The following is a 14,440-nucleotide window of genomic DNA, read 5'->3' as shown; positions in this document are numbered from 1 at the left end:
GGGATCTCTAATGTGATCATTCAGAAATACTTTCTTTGAGACCTAATTCTGAGTATCAGCTATTTTTAATGAAACTTCCAGTTGCAAAGACTTTGAGCTGAATGTTTTCCCCTTTAACGCAGCAAGCTAGCTGTTTCTGCAGGAATGTGCTGCTTAGCATGAAGGAATTCCCACTTCTGCAGGTAGCACTGTGTCACTTACAGCACGGACTACTTGGGGAATAATGAAATTCTGGGCTGTGCATTATTCAGCTACATAACCCAACTTTTTTTTAAAGACAAAAAAAGTTACCTGAAGGTACATCTGGAAGGCTTGCAGAGTGGTTTCGGTGGATTGAACAAAATAACCACCACCTGTATGGGCTATTATTGTTAATATATTGGAAACTCCGAGGGGAAATAAAGTGTCACAAATCATTATCTCTTTCTGTTGTCAAGTTCCTCTTGAAGGGAAATAGCATGATGCCTCTCTCTTGATCTTCACCTAGTGTGTCTGGAAAATGGGCAGCATCGCTATTGTGCTGTGAAGCAGCATAACTTTGCAAATGTCATAAAGACTCATGGCATTGCCTTACCCCCAGTAATCTAGTTATCTAGTTTCTTTCTTTCTTTTTTTTTTTTTTCCTCAAAGTTGCATACTTCATAGTCTCTATCTTCTTCTGTTGATAGTCTTTGCTGTAGTGGTCAATGAGCACTGATTAACGTTTTATTTGAGGCTTACTTTAAATATCTAACTTCAGAACTTGGATAGAGGAAAGGGGGGAAAAAAGTGAAATCAGGTCATGCAATATCTGGGTGAGAATTACGAATATTTGCTGGAGAGGTTTATGAAAAACTCTTGACTCATTTTCAATTGTATTCTTCTATTTAATAAATTGAAAAGCTGTTACTTTAACATGCTATGATTTTTTTAATTTAATTTTATTTTTTGGCTGACATCACTGCAATATGTGTATGGGAAGATAATGTGTAAATTAGCATCCATTGATACTTGCCACAGTTGTTCTGAGGATAGGATCAAAATACTCTGTGAACCCATCACTGGCTTTTTTTTTTGTTTATTTTGTACTTTATTTTTTTTAACAGAAGCTGTCTTTTGCTCCCTTGAGCCAGCTCCATTTTATACATATATAGTGGGGAAAAAACATATTGCATCTTTTAGTCCAGATGGTGATGTTTCTTTTCATTTCAGCATTCAGCTTCTGAGTTGATCCTAGTTGAAGATGAAATGACAGATACTGAAGATAATGAAGAGGAGGATTTAGGAGTCATGGACGATCAACGTAGTGTAATTCTCCATCTCATCTCTCAGCTTAAACTTGGCATGGACCTTACCAGGGTATGGACACTACCTCTTTTTATAATATTTGTGTGTGTGTGTGTTTGTGTGTTTGCCCGTGTAGGTAAGGTAGTTTACCTCTTATTAAGGGTGTGGTTTCAGAGAGCTATGAATTCCTCTTGTCTGCTAGGCAGGATTTCACATGAAGTGACCACAGCAGACACTGTAACAAAAACAAACAAACAAAAAGGTTTAGAAACTTTTCCTTTCTTAATTTTTTCCAAGTCTTTCAAATCAACCATGTGTTGTATATGTATCCCATGTGTACATTAAGTCAGGGGGCACCAAGTGTGTGAGGAACCATAATGTCAATTTTATGGATGAGGGAGATTTGTGCTTCAGTTACCACTTTGTGGAATGAATTCCATTTAATTACTTGGTAGTTTAAAAAAAAAAAAAAAAAAAAAAAAAGGTAAAGAAGCTAGTCTTCAATGTGTCACAGTCCTTGTTTGTGCTAAGCAGCTCACCAGTTCAACCTTCCATGCATCCTTCTGGTCCTGGAACCAGTATTGTTATGAGCTTATCCATACAGATATGAACAGAGAGATTTTAGTGATTGAGAAGTTTCCCATAAGCCCTTGGCTTTTTGAAAATTATGCAGTTGTTCTGGCAGCAGGAAATGCATCTTTTTGAATAGTTGTGTATTCCGGTGGCTTTAATACATAATCAAGGAGATATTTTGAAAGATATGGAGTACCTGTTCCTTACAGAAAGGTTTTCTACTTATAAAGCAAAGAAAAAAAGCCTTTAAACTACTTCCCACAAATAAGAGCTTATTCTGACTTGCTCCTTCCACAAATTAGAAAACAAACAATCAAACAACAGAGTTTAGGATAACCAGAGAATTACACTTGCATGTAAAATAGCTAAATAGCAGGTTCTTCTCATGGGCATGTTAATATTTAGAGGAGTTACATCAGCTTTCCTCTTGATCTCATATATTAATCAAAATCTATTTTTACTATTACTTTTGTAAAAAGGCCTTCTAAACATAGTCTTCTCTGCTTCCTCTGGAACAATTGACAGTATTTAAAAATACTTACGTTTTTAAGACTGAGCAATCCCATGTTCCGTTGCTAAGTATAGCTTTTGAATAGCTACACAGAAATTAATGTTTTGTTCTGAATAGGACAAACATTCCATCATTTAAATTGTGAATAATTTATACCTGTCACTTGTTAGTATGTCTGGCATTATGTACAGTTCATTTTTGGTGTTTTTCTTATGTTCCTCAATCATTAGCAGCTCTTCCTATTTTCTGTTTTGGTTCATTAAGGCTGTCTGAGTTCATAATATTTAAAGTGGACTAAGATTCCTTATCTGCTGTTCTTGTGTGTCTTTAAAACTCTGTCTTCAGTAATGAACAAGATTTTTCTTTCATGATTTCCAATGTCATGTTTTCTCGCAGCAGAGGAGACAAAAACCCCAGAGACACACAATTAACGTAAATAAAATTAATTCCTATAAATAAGAGAGATGTAGACATTTATATGAAAAATAAGGAGGTAAATATGTATCATAACATTTCCTATACAGTTTTTGAGGATAGTGGTGAATATTATCAGATCTGTACTATAGTAAAACATTAGTATGCATGGATGTGTCTATATAGTACCCACAACCTGAAAAGAGGAACAGACATATGGCGGAGTTAGATCTCTCTCTAGTGTGTGTGATGCATGAATACACATATGATGAGTATTAATGAGACGTGCCACATTTGCACATCACTTTTCTGACCATTTTAAGGATTAAAATAAAAAATTACAAGACAGCTGGCTGCTTTTTTTTTGTTGTTTTGTTTTTATTAACTTCGCTTACTGACATGAGGCCCTTAGGGCCGCAGACGTGTGATGATACAGCTTGGTTTGTTGGCTGCACTGCTTAGTTTTCATTATTCCTATGAATGTCAGATTTCAGATAGCCTTGGTGCTAGTCAGCTTCTGCTGGAAGTGCTTGTGACACAGTAGTTGCTAACATCAGAGGATGTTTTTATATATTTGCGTTTTCCTCTGCCTTCTTCCCCAGGGTTGTTTCTTTAGTTGCTTCTAGGAGCTAAGGATCGTAAGGTGATACACACATGAACAAACAGCTCTCCTGAGCCTTTGCTTTGTTTCTGGATGCATAATCATTATCTCTTGTATCATATCAGAGGAAACAGCATCTTTTCCTTTTCCTAAGGGGTACTTGCTTATGTTAGTGTTGGCCTTGCCTGCAGTGACATGCATTTCCTACTGTGCTAACAGCCATATTTAGTGCTGTAGAGGTGTTTCACGTTTGAAATGTGTCATGCTGGCATGCCTCTTAATGAAGAATTAAACAGTAAAAAAAACCCACAGTGAAGTATCAAATCCGTATGGGGATTTGCTAGAACAGGTTAGTCTTAGTGGTGGCTAAATGGACTTCAAGAGCTGCTGGAAAGAGCTGTGTTGGGGAGCAGGTCCTGGTGGCAGGACGTTGTACAGAACTGATACGCTGGACTTTACATGTCACTTAAAAGTGACATGGCTGGAAAGCAAAACAAAACAAAAACAACAACAAAACAAAACCACAACCAAACAAAGAAAACACCATGCTTCTAAATTGTTTATTGCATTTTAAAAAATTAAAAGTAGTACTGGAAATCACTGCCAGCCTAAAAAATGCATTGGCAAATGGCATCTAAAGGATTGAAATGAATGCTAACAGTTTGTACAGATGGATGGTCACCCCCCCCCGCATTCCCTTACCTTCCCTACGCAGTTACAACTCTACTAAAAATAAAGGGTTGCCAGTAGTTCTGTGGCATAGCAACCTGGTGTAAATTAACACTGCAGTTTGTTCACAATGCCTTCTGTTTTAAAATTACAAGGTAAATATATATTGTAGTTCATAACTTAAGTTGGACGAAAATACCTTATTTTAGTCCCGCAATGACAGATGACAGTAGAAGGTTTTTGTCCCTCTAAGGTAGTGAAAATCTCAGCATGGGGTATGGTGCTCAGGTTTCTGAGAAAAAGTGGTTAACATTGCTGACACCCATCTTTTGCCTCACAGTAAATAGTTGAAAAGGTGATAAATATCTTTGTTTTCAAGAAGAACCTCCAGAAAAAGGGAAGAATGCCTGTTAAACTACTTCTTTTTCACTGTGAAGCCTGAGAGACAGTAAGAGTGGAGATTAGTCTAACATTTTAATGTGCAATCAGGAGATTCATTGCTTCAGACCTGCAATTTGTTATTTATTCTAGAGAGATCTCTGTCCATTTAGTTGTCATGCTAGCTTATCCTCAGAGAAGAATATTAGACGGTTTTGACCTTTATGTAATAACAACAACAACAAAAATGCAACCAAATGATACGGTCCAAAACCAATATAAAGAATTCAGATCCTAATTGACTTTTCTAGACTGCATTCTGTTTGGCGCAGAAAAGTTGAAAACCTCATTCTTTTGGAAACTAGAGTTGCTAGCACAAGTGCATGGCAGTCCAGTGCTCACAAGAAAAATGCTGTACACCTTCCAAACTTGTTTGTTTCTATTTTATTTATTTCTGCAGAAATCAAAATGGGACAAGTTACAAAAAAAAAAAAAAAAAAGGTCATTTTTTGATGATGCTTGTCTGTGGTGGTGTTGCATGTTGAAAATATCAGGCTATGAGTTTATTTAGTGAGAGGCAATGTTTTCTAGAGAATTTTAATTATACTGGAGCTGTGTAAGCTTCAAAAGTCAAATATTTTTTTCATATGCGCTTCTGCCTCCTTTTGAGGAAACAATTCAATTACTCTGTGTTGCAAAGTTCCTTTCCTGCTACAGGTAAGGCTGTAGTTTCCATTTTAGTTGGGCTTTTAGAGCAAGATCATTTGAGCTGGAGTTCAAATTTCAAACTGATTGCTGAAACTGAATAATAAAAAATGTCCAGTGGTTCGTAACGTCTCTTTAGTGGCTGTGTTGGCAGAGCTGTAACTAAGTAGCTGCAAAGTAGTTAGTGCTTGCAAGAGTGGTTATGAGGGCTACATTTCCACAATCAAGTCAACAAGATGAAACCACAGCAGTCTTAATGTTGTATCATATAAAATTTGCATCATCTCAAGCATGGTCCATAGCTTCCTTTCCTTCTCCTCCATTTGTGCTAAGAAGGGTCACTCTTAGAGTCAGCCATTTGAACATGAAGAGGGACGCAGTGCTTTTTATTCATATAAGTTTCCTTGCCCTTTCAAGTCTGTGCAGTGAGCTCATGGTAGTCACTGCCAGTATTTCTAGACACAAGTCACAGGTTTTGGCTGTGTTGCTGTCAGCTTCCCCTTTGACAAGCTGGTCTTTGACTGTACAATTCATATCAAAATGAGATTCTGTGTTGAAGGTCAGTGATGCTGAACTGCATTTTTAAAGATTATATCGGACGACAAGTATTTGGCCAGGGTGAGAATTTTGCAAGTAAGATGGAATTGTTTCAAGAGCTAAAAATACCGTAAGAAAATCTCCTGTCTTTCCACTGTTGCTTCCAAACTTTTTTTGACTTACACCTTCAAAAACCAATCTCCTCAGCCCCCCTCCCCCACTGTCACACCACCACAGGGACTGCAGACTGTATTTAGCACTCAGCAGATTGCCACATGTAGTGTAAGATTAAGGTGTTGGTATCTTTTGGGGCCTTATTACTTTAGTAATAGAGACTGGGTAGAGTCCTCGAGGTATATGGAGTCAGAGGAGTATTACAGAGGGGACTTGGCTTGATTTATGTCTAAACTTGTAAAACTATTACCCTATAAATGACTGTATTACTTATACATGCATAGAAGGAGAGTGAATGTTACCAAATGGAGCAGTGCACAAGGTATGGAGGGTTTGGGGAGTGGAGGTGGGCAAGGAATGAAGAGAAATAAATGATTCTAGGTCACAAAGCCCTTGCCTGTCTTTTAGTGCACTCCAGGATGTTTTATTGAAAGCTTCTAACAAAGCATTATTCCTAAGTGGGGGACTTCAGTGACATCTGCACTGCTAGATGAGCCGCTCGAGGTTGTGCCCAAATCGCCTGGGGCCGGCTGCCTCCAGTGCAGGCTGCCTCGTGCTCAGTCCCGGGGTCCCTGTGGGCCCCGCAGAGCCTCTCTAGTCCCAGGGCACTGATGTAACAGTTTGTGCAGTTTTGTTTGTTTCAACTTGTCTGAAATAAGGTGAAGGCATGCAGCGGCTCACCACAGTTGTATGGTACGCTACAAAACACAAGGGGCGCGCCGTGTGCCTGGGGGTGACCAGAGAACGGAGGGGTGGCAAGGCAGGGGGGACACAGAAGATGGCAGGGTATGGTTTGTTGATGGTAGAACTAAATCATTTTACATCAAAGTGTGTTGTTATGCCTTGTAAACCAGGAAAAATAAGAACAATAGTTTGTGTGTTAACTGAGAGGAGAGGAAAAGGAAAATTTTCATGTGATCGGAACAGTACCTCCCTGTTGCTTGAGCTACTGTTGAGAATCATAATGAAATAGGAAGCAGTCTGCACTGCTATCGAGGCTGCTGCTTTTTCCTTTGCTCATTATTTACAGTAGAAAGAAAAGGAAATTGCTGTGGCAGAGGGGAGGAAAACATGCTATCCTGAAACTTGGCTATGCCAGAATTGCAGCTGTCTTAACTGTTCTCTCCCCTACGCCTCGCTGTAGTATGATCATGGGGAAATCATATCTGCCTTTGTCTGCTTTGCATACAGGTAGTGCTTCCAACATTTATTTTGGAGAAAAGATCCCTGCTGGAGATGTATGCAAATTTCATGGCCCATCCAGACCTGTTTTTGTCAATTGCAGCTGGAGCCACTCCCGAGGAAAGAATTATCTGCTTTGTGGAGTATTATCTAACAGCTTTTCACGAAGGCCGAAAGGGAGCGGTTGCCAAGAAGCCCTATAACCCTATAATTGGTGAAACGTTTCATTGCTCATGGGATGTGCCTAAAGATAAAGTGAAACCATTCAGAACTAACGGTGCCTCTGTGGTTTCTAAGGACCCAGCCAAGGAGTTTGCCCAGGACCAGTCCACATGCTACAAGCTGAGGTTTGTGGCTGAACAAGTGTCCCATCATCCACCGGTATCTTGCTTTTACTGTGAGTGCAAGGAGAAGAAAATGTGTGTGAACGCTCACGTATGGACCAAAAGCAAGTTTATGGGCATGTCGATAGGTGTTTCTATGGTAGGTGAAGGTAAGAAATGTGCTTTTATTTTCTTTAGCTAATGTTGTGGGTGTCAAAACAACAAGCTTATTTGTGTGGGACTGTAAATTATATCTGAAGTAGTCATATGTTAAACCGCACTAGCAAACGTCTGCTGACACTATGCTCTGTAAAAGCATTTTTCATTGTCTTGCTCACTTTTAAAGTAATATCTAATTTGGTATTGGAGAGTTTACAACTGAAGCAAAGAAATAGGAAAAAATGTGTTTGTACTTAAGCCTAACATTTTTTATCATAGTTTCTGTAAAGAATCATGGTTTCAGTAGTGCTTGCGAAGTTGGTGTATTGTCTCAAGCTTTATAGCAGGTCATATAGGTGAGGTATAAATCATTACTCACTGTATCATACATGCACAGTCTGCTTTGCGATAATTCAATGCTCAGCAATAATTCAGAAAAACAAGGAATTGTAACAATTTAATTACTGGATGATCTGAACCGATAAACACACCTGTATCAGTGTTGTTACTGCCTGCCAATCTATTGATTTAATGTTTCAAACGACTTAATCCCTTTTGCCATTTGAAGATAATTTCCTTTGTATGGCTTTTGTATTTTGTCTTAACTAGTTTTTAGACTGTGTTCTTAATAAGCAATCACAGAAACACCAGAACAACTTAGAGCAATTACTTCTTTTTGCCATTGTTATGTTAAATACTATCAACACTGAAGACAGTAGAAAAGTAGAGTGGGAACAAAACAGTTATGGTGACTAAAAAATCCCACCTGATATCTGAAAACATACAGCTAAGTTCTGCTGTTTCTAATGGAAGTAAAGAACAAATTCAAACAGTGGAAATGGCTACAGAAGCTTCTTTCCTCATGTCACTAGGTTCTCTTCTTCATCCCTGAAAGTGGAAGAGCCTGGAAACTTCTTCGCTGCTGGATCTGATATTGTTGTTATAGTTGAAGTCTGTAACAGTGCTGCTGCTTCCTTTTTTTCTGTGATCTAGGTATTCTGTTTTTTAGGCAGGGTTAAGGAAGATGGGAAGGGAGTGTGAGAAGGGAGATGGTCCTTCTGTCCATCTCCTTACTGTACTGTTTCCAGCCTGAGTCACTGGTTTCACTTGCCACGTTTTTCCAGTACATATCTATTTCTGATACTGGCTTCCTCAGTGAAGGGAGCTGTTTAGTGGAATCGAAATCAAACACAAAGCTATTTATGATTATATAGGAGCTGGGAAATTCTTCTTGTTGCTGCTAGCACACGCAGTTCCCTGGCACTGGGGATATCTACTGTGGGGATTATTTAAGACTTCAAAGTCCTGATGTGTCCCAGTTTTGAGAGAGAAGGGTCTAGGAATTAACTGCTTCCCTACTCCAAGGATTGTTTAATTTGTGTTGGTGAGAACAAATTCCCTTCCTACCCTACCTTACCCACCTCCCCCCTTTCTTTTTTTCATAATCCTAGAGAGATCCCAGCAGTGTAGAGGTAGGCTTTGGGGAACATCTGTCATGGTGAACATCTGTAATGGTGAACCTTTTATTGTAAGGTTTCCTGCTGTCTTTATGGTCGGCATTTGGGGAGGAAGTGTGGTGTTACCAGTTTATAGCTGTCACTCATCTTTTTTTTTTTTGTCCATGTAAGCAATCCAGTACTGTGGAAATTCACTGTGACAGCATTTCTGTGAAGTGATGGAGAAACTCTAGAACAGCCCAAGTATTTCTGTTGTGTGTTGAAGACTGGTAACAAGCAGGAGAAAGTTGTACCACTGAATATTTTCTATAATCTGAAAACAGCCTAAACCTGACAGCCTTGGTTGAAAATGCTTGTTTCTCAGTCTGGTTTCTTCACTTGAGACTATACTTTGTTCAAATATATATAGTTTTCTTTTCTTTTAGTTCAAGGGAAGTCTTCCTAACAAAGTTGGTGTGTAGATTTGTCAAGCTGCAAAAATGAGAAGCTGCTACAACCATTTTTTTTTAATCATGTTTTACATAAGTATAAAGTCTATATTAGACTGAGGTCAGCATGAATCCTGGGGAATATATTGCAGAACCAATAAAAACTAGCACTGGGCTTACAGTGTGGAAAAACTATGTCTGTATTTGCATCTCCGGTAATGCAGAGCCTGGTAATTTGTTGACGTGAAACATGATTTGGAGGATTTTCTTGTTATTTAAGGACAATTTACACACAGCAGCATCTCAAATGGAGTTCGTCTAGCAAAGTGTAGATGGAGACACATGATTAGTCAGAAGGTATAGAAAGAGGTAGTTAAGATAGGTAGAAACTAGAGTTAGCTACCAGAAGGGTTCTCACAATGAGGTTGGCTGGGAAGGTTGTATAACCTTACTGTTACAAGCTGTTAAAACCAGATTAAGCAAGTTTCTCAGGAATGATTTAAGTATGACTGATCCTGCTTTTGATAAGAGACAAACTGACATCTCATGAATCATGGAAATCCCTGGGTTTTGTTTGTGCATTTCTGGTTTTGCCACTGTGTATTGGATGACCTAATGAATCATGTTCTATTGTTGATATTTTTTTCTGTCCTCCTCTTTTTCGTTATGAGCATTCAGCTTCTTTTCCTGGCTCTTGCAGGATGTGTTCAGTGACATTGGCAAGTGACTAAAATAACCTGTCGAGTTCACTTCCATACATGTGGATGCCTCTGACTATTCGCTAGGTCAGTAAGGATTTTAGACTCTGAAAAGGCAGCTTCCTTGATATCTCTACTATGCCTGTGACCTTCCTGAGACTGCATTTAAATCACGCTGGTGTTGACATGGTAGTTTCATTACCCTGTGTATTCGTTCAGTACTATTTGATATATGTAGAAAAAAATCCTTCTCAACAGAGAGACAAACTATGCTGCATTCACGTATCAGATAATTTAGTGCTAGGAGCAACCACCTTGTTCTAGTTCAGATATTTAACAGAATGATTTTGGTTGACCTCTAACTTTGTTGTGACCTTAGCATGAACACAAACAGCCATGCTCTATTTTGAAACTTTGCTCCCTCCTGAATTTTTTCGTGTGGCCTGCAAACAATTGGACAAAGCTTTTTATATTGCATTTGGCTATTTACGTAAATAGGGTAGTACTGAATTTGGGGACCTATATTGTGTAAGGAGTGTGTTGACAACATTTCTGTGACGCTTTTCAAAAGCATTGTTGTTAAGTAGTCTTAATGTCCTTAGGTGTGTAGAGCGTGTTGCTTTTTATCCCTTGGTGTGAGAAGCAGCAGTGGATGCGCTGAAACAGGACAAAATGGAATTGCAAAGGCTTCTGTAAGAATTTAAATAACAGGTAGATTTGAGGGCAGTATGGTTCCGTCATACAGATGGTGCAGCTCAGTAGCCTAATTGCACAATTCTTAGTGTATGCCCCTCGAAGTGACTAAGATTTTTTTTTCCTATGGTTTTTTTTTTATTAATTCAAAGTAAATATCAGTTGCAGAGATGCAGAACACGTAGGCAGGCACTGCTGGAAATCTGTGTGAGAAGCAGTCTTCTCTGGTAGCCCTTCATCTTCGCTTCCCAGAGCTCTAAATCTGTTTTGCTAGAGAAATGTCTCAACTTTGTCTTCACTCTATGACAAAAAACATTCTTCAGAGCAGCCAGAGCTGAGTTTCCTCAGGAGAAAGCAGGGTAGAAGAGAGAGTATTTTACATATAAGAATTCATGTTGCATGCACAGTCCCTAATTCTGGTTAATGTTAATTATGTACTAATGAGAGGGCGAGGGAGGGGAAGAGGGTGTAATGAATAGAATTGTATTAGGATTTAAATTAGCAAGAGATGGAAGAGTCAAAGTAAATATTTAATGTGTTTTACATGGTCCAAAGGATCTTTAAACACATACTGATTGTAAGATAAGGGTTTTCTAGCAGAAGAGGATGTGCTGAGCACACCTCAGCGTGGGCTCCTGTTCTGCTGATGGTTTTTGTTCCAAAATTTGATTCACTGGTTAATTTTACAGGGAACATAAAATAGTTTTAAGTGGATTGCTCTGTATAATCAAGTGGCTAGTTATGGCTTGTGATTTTACTCCTGCTATTTTAAATGCTTTAAAAAATCCTTAGATGCAGGCCTTAAAAATTATTTTAAAAATTGAAATCAACCTTGAAAAGGTTTGATAGGTAGGGAAAAGGTTCAGTGCTCTTTCCAGGGTAAATCTAAATAAAAGCAACAAGTGTTGTTTTTTTTTTTTTTCTGCTCAAGTGTATGCATGCATATGCATATGTTTCTGTACTTGTACAGGTCTATAATTTGTATTCCTGAGGCACAAGTGACTTTTTAATTTACCAGTCCTGAAGACCGACTGCTCCATGCAACTGGAACTACCAAAATATTGCCCTACTACTAATTTCTTTCTTTATCTTTTTTAGCTCGGTGGTTTCAGAATATTTTCTGTATGGCATGGTACTCATTACTTAATTTAGCAACTGTCTGCAGTTTTTGGAAAATGAGCGGTGCAGAGCAGCTGGCTACAACATTTATGAGATGATGAGGGCCCAGTACTGGTGTCTTGTGCTTCTCTGCTTGAACTGGTGTGGCTGGTGATGCGCTGCATCTGTGTGCGCTTCATCCCCCTGCGTAACTTATACTTGTTCGTGCTCTGTTATGAATAATGCAGCATGAAGAGCCTGTTAAATCAGGAAACTGCCCTAGGCCATTTATGACCCACATACCATTTGTTGTTCAGATTGATCTCCAAACAGTCAATGGGAAGCATTAAATTTCACATGCCTCTTCTGCAGTTATTGACCCAGAGTCTCCTCTGGGTATTCCATCAATATGTGTTACTGGAAAATCAATTCACAAAGCTCCAGCATCATTGAGGGACATGTAATTGTCAAACGGGCAAAATTAGATGCTGCGAACGTTGCTTCCTTTCATGTAGGCTGGGGAGGCGTGGAAAGGAGCATGGCCGTGAATACGTTGTCCTAAAAGCAGGAGCAAATGGTGTCGAGGACATTTCGAGGGGGGATTTCAAAATTCAGCACTTGTTTACCAAATAGTCACCCTTCTCTACACGATTTTTTCTAATAATAGGTTAGATTACTAAATCCACTTTTCTTCCCAGAGTACTTATCTGGTGCATTCTCCTTGTATAATTGTTCCCTATAAATGTTTAAAATTATAAATGCTATAAAATGAGTTTTTGAAGGAATCTGCGGTTTCCAGAAGAGTTCCTTAATATGAGGAAGAAATGTTAGTGGAAGTGGGAGAATATTCTGCAACTTTTCATATATATTTACTTGTAGTGATTTTTTTTAAACAAAAAATGAATAATCCCCTACAGCTGGGGAGCAAGAGAAGAAAAATGTCTACATATTGTCTACTATACAGTATCTATCAGTCACAATGAAATTATACTTAAAAGTGGATGCTAAAAGTACACACCACTTTTAAAAATAACTGTTAAGTTTTCATTTCCGTGACTTTTAATGTCTCAAGGTTTAAATTTGGCGGGGTAAGGCATGATCTCAAATTGTGGCATAGATGTTGTCCCTGTGTCATTTTGGCTTCCTCTTCTAAAGGAGAACACGGGTCTTGGTTCAGACCTGGTGCAGCTCCAGTCTTCATGGTGCTTCAGGTACAGGAGGTTTTGCACGTGGACTCTGCAAACACTGGAATGGAAACTAAGGGTCAGGGTAGTGCTGAAAGGGGTGTCAAGCTGTGGATATTTCACATCTTTCTTTTATCCTTTTTAGCTTGTAATTACTGAGCTGAGTCGTATTTCAAGTGAGGCAGCGCTTCGTTAAAGATGTGTTTATTCAGGTGTTTAAGGAATTCAAAAAGTATGCTACCAAATGCTAAACAAAAATACTGCTAAGAGAGCTGGTTCAATTTTTAATACCTAACCTGCTGTGGTTGTTAAATATTTACAGTGAAGGTCACCGCCGTTATTTGCTGTTCACTTTTCATTAGAGCTCTACATCCCTCCCACTCCTGTATGCAGAAATAAAGCTATCGATCCCTTCAGAGAGACAAAAACCAGCTCGAACCGAGTTTTGTCATGGCAGTGCCTTCTCGCGTCAGAGGAGGGTGGCTGTGCCCTGAGAAGCAGGAGGCTCTGCAGAAGCTCATGTGAAGTTGTGGCTCCTAAAACACAGTGAGGAGCACCCTGCTTGACCATGGTACTGGTATTAGACCTTCATGCTGGAAGCCAGTGCTTTCAGGTGTTTTTTCTGACTGTGTGAGGGTTGTGTCTGTGCTTAGACCATTAAGGCTGCTTTGATGTGATGTGACCCGATGGCAGCACCACAGGCCGTGCCATTTCCCACAGCTGGTTCCTGCTACGGCTGCTGCCTGTGGCTGTAATGAAGAAGGCAGAGAATAAATGGAGGAGAAAGGAAAAAAGGGCATTTGCAAACTCGATTTCTACAGAACCTGGCTCCTAGCCTCTCACCTCTTGCTCTCGTGGCAGTGCTAAATGAAGGATGTAGAGCTCCAGCTGCACTTCCAGCCCTTGCTTAGAAGGCTCCTCTCATTTTCCAGTTAGGAAAAAAACCTGGCCCCTGTTCTTAGTCTTTGATCGCGTTTTCCTTGTTCCTTGTATTGCCCTGATTCCCTTTGCCCTGCTGGCTGGGCTCAGGAGCGCCCCACACCTGGGCATGCCCTTGGTGTCTGAGCACCTCTCTGCTGTCCCCTGCTTGTGGGAATTGGGGAGCTCCAGCCTCCTTGTGCCAGCTGAGGGACTTGGGTCTAAAACCTGTCGCAATCCTCTGGGTGGAAGCTGCTCAGCTGCAGACTGTCAGGTTTTCTTTCTGCGTGTTTGTAGCCATTAGCTTGCTTTGATCCTTTTTTAATATCGTCTTAGTGAAAAGCTTCTTTATTGTTCTTTATTAATTTAGTGTTGTTGTAGCGTCCATTTAGTGAGCTCTGCAATATGCACAGCCTTCTTTTTGAGTGAAAGCTCTTCCTGGTGAGTGTCCTGGACGAATTGTGTAGCTCAA

The 14,440-nt window shown here is 39.5% G+C and overlaps 1 protein-coding gene across 6 annotated transcripts in view; it reads left to right on the top strand.

The window, feature by feature from the left end:
- OSBPL10 (oxysterol binding protein like 10) overlaps window positions 1-14,440 on the top strand; it is a 121,991-nt gene that overhangs the window by 98,398 nt on the left and 9,153 nt on the right. For all 6 annotated transcript variants that reach the window (XM_080583025.1, XM_080583020.1, XM_080583024.1 and 3 more), the window contains 2 exons: window positions 1,192-1,338; window positions 7,020-7,503. In XM_080583025.1, the coding sequence (XP_080439151.1) occupies window positions 1,192-1,338; window positions 7,020-7,503 (631 nt within the window). The remainder of the gene's footprint in view (window positions 1-1,191; window positions 1,339-7,019; window positions 7,504-14,440) is intronic.

The sequence above is a fragment of the Anser brachyrhynchus genome, assembly GCF_964034855.1.
Source record: "Anser brachyrhynchus genome assembly, chromosome: 2".
Taxonomy (NCBI): Eukaryota; Metazoa; Chordata; class Aves; order Anseriformes; family Anatidae; genus Anser; species Anser brachyrhynchus.
The sequence above is the reverse complement of the archived record's forward strand: the minus strand, read 5'-3'. Positions and strand labels throughout refer to the sequence as shown.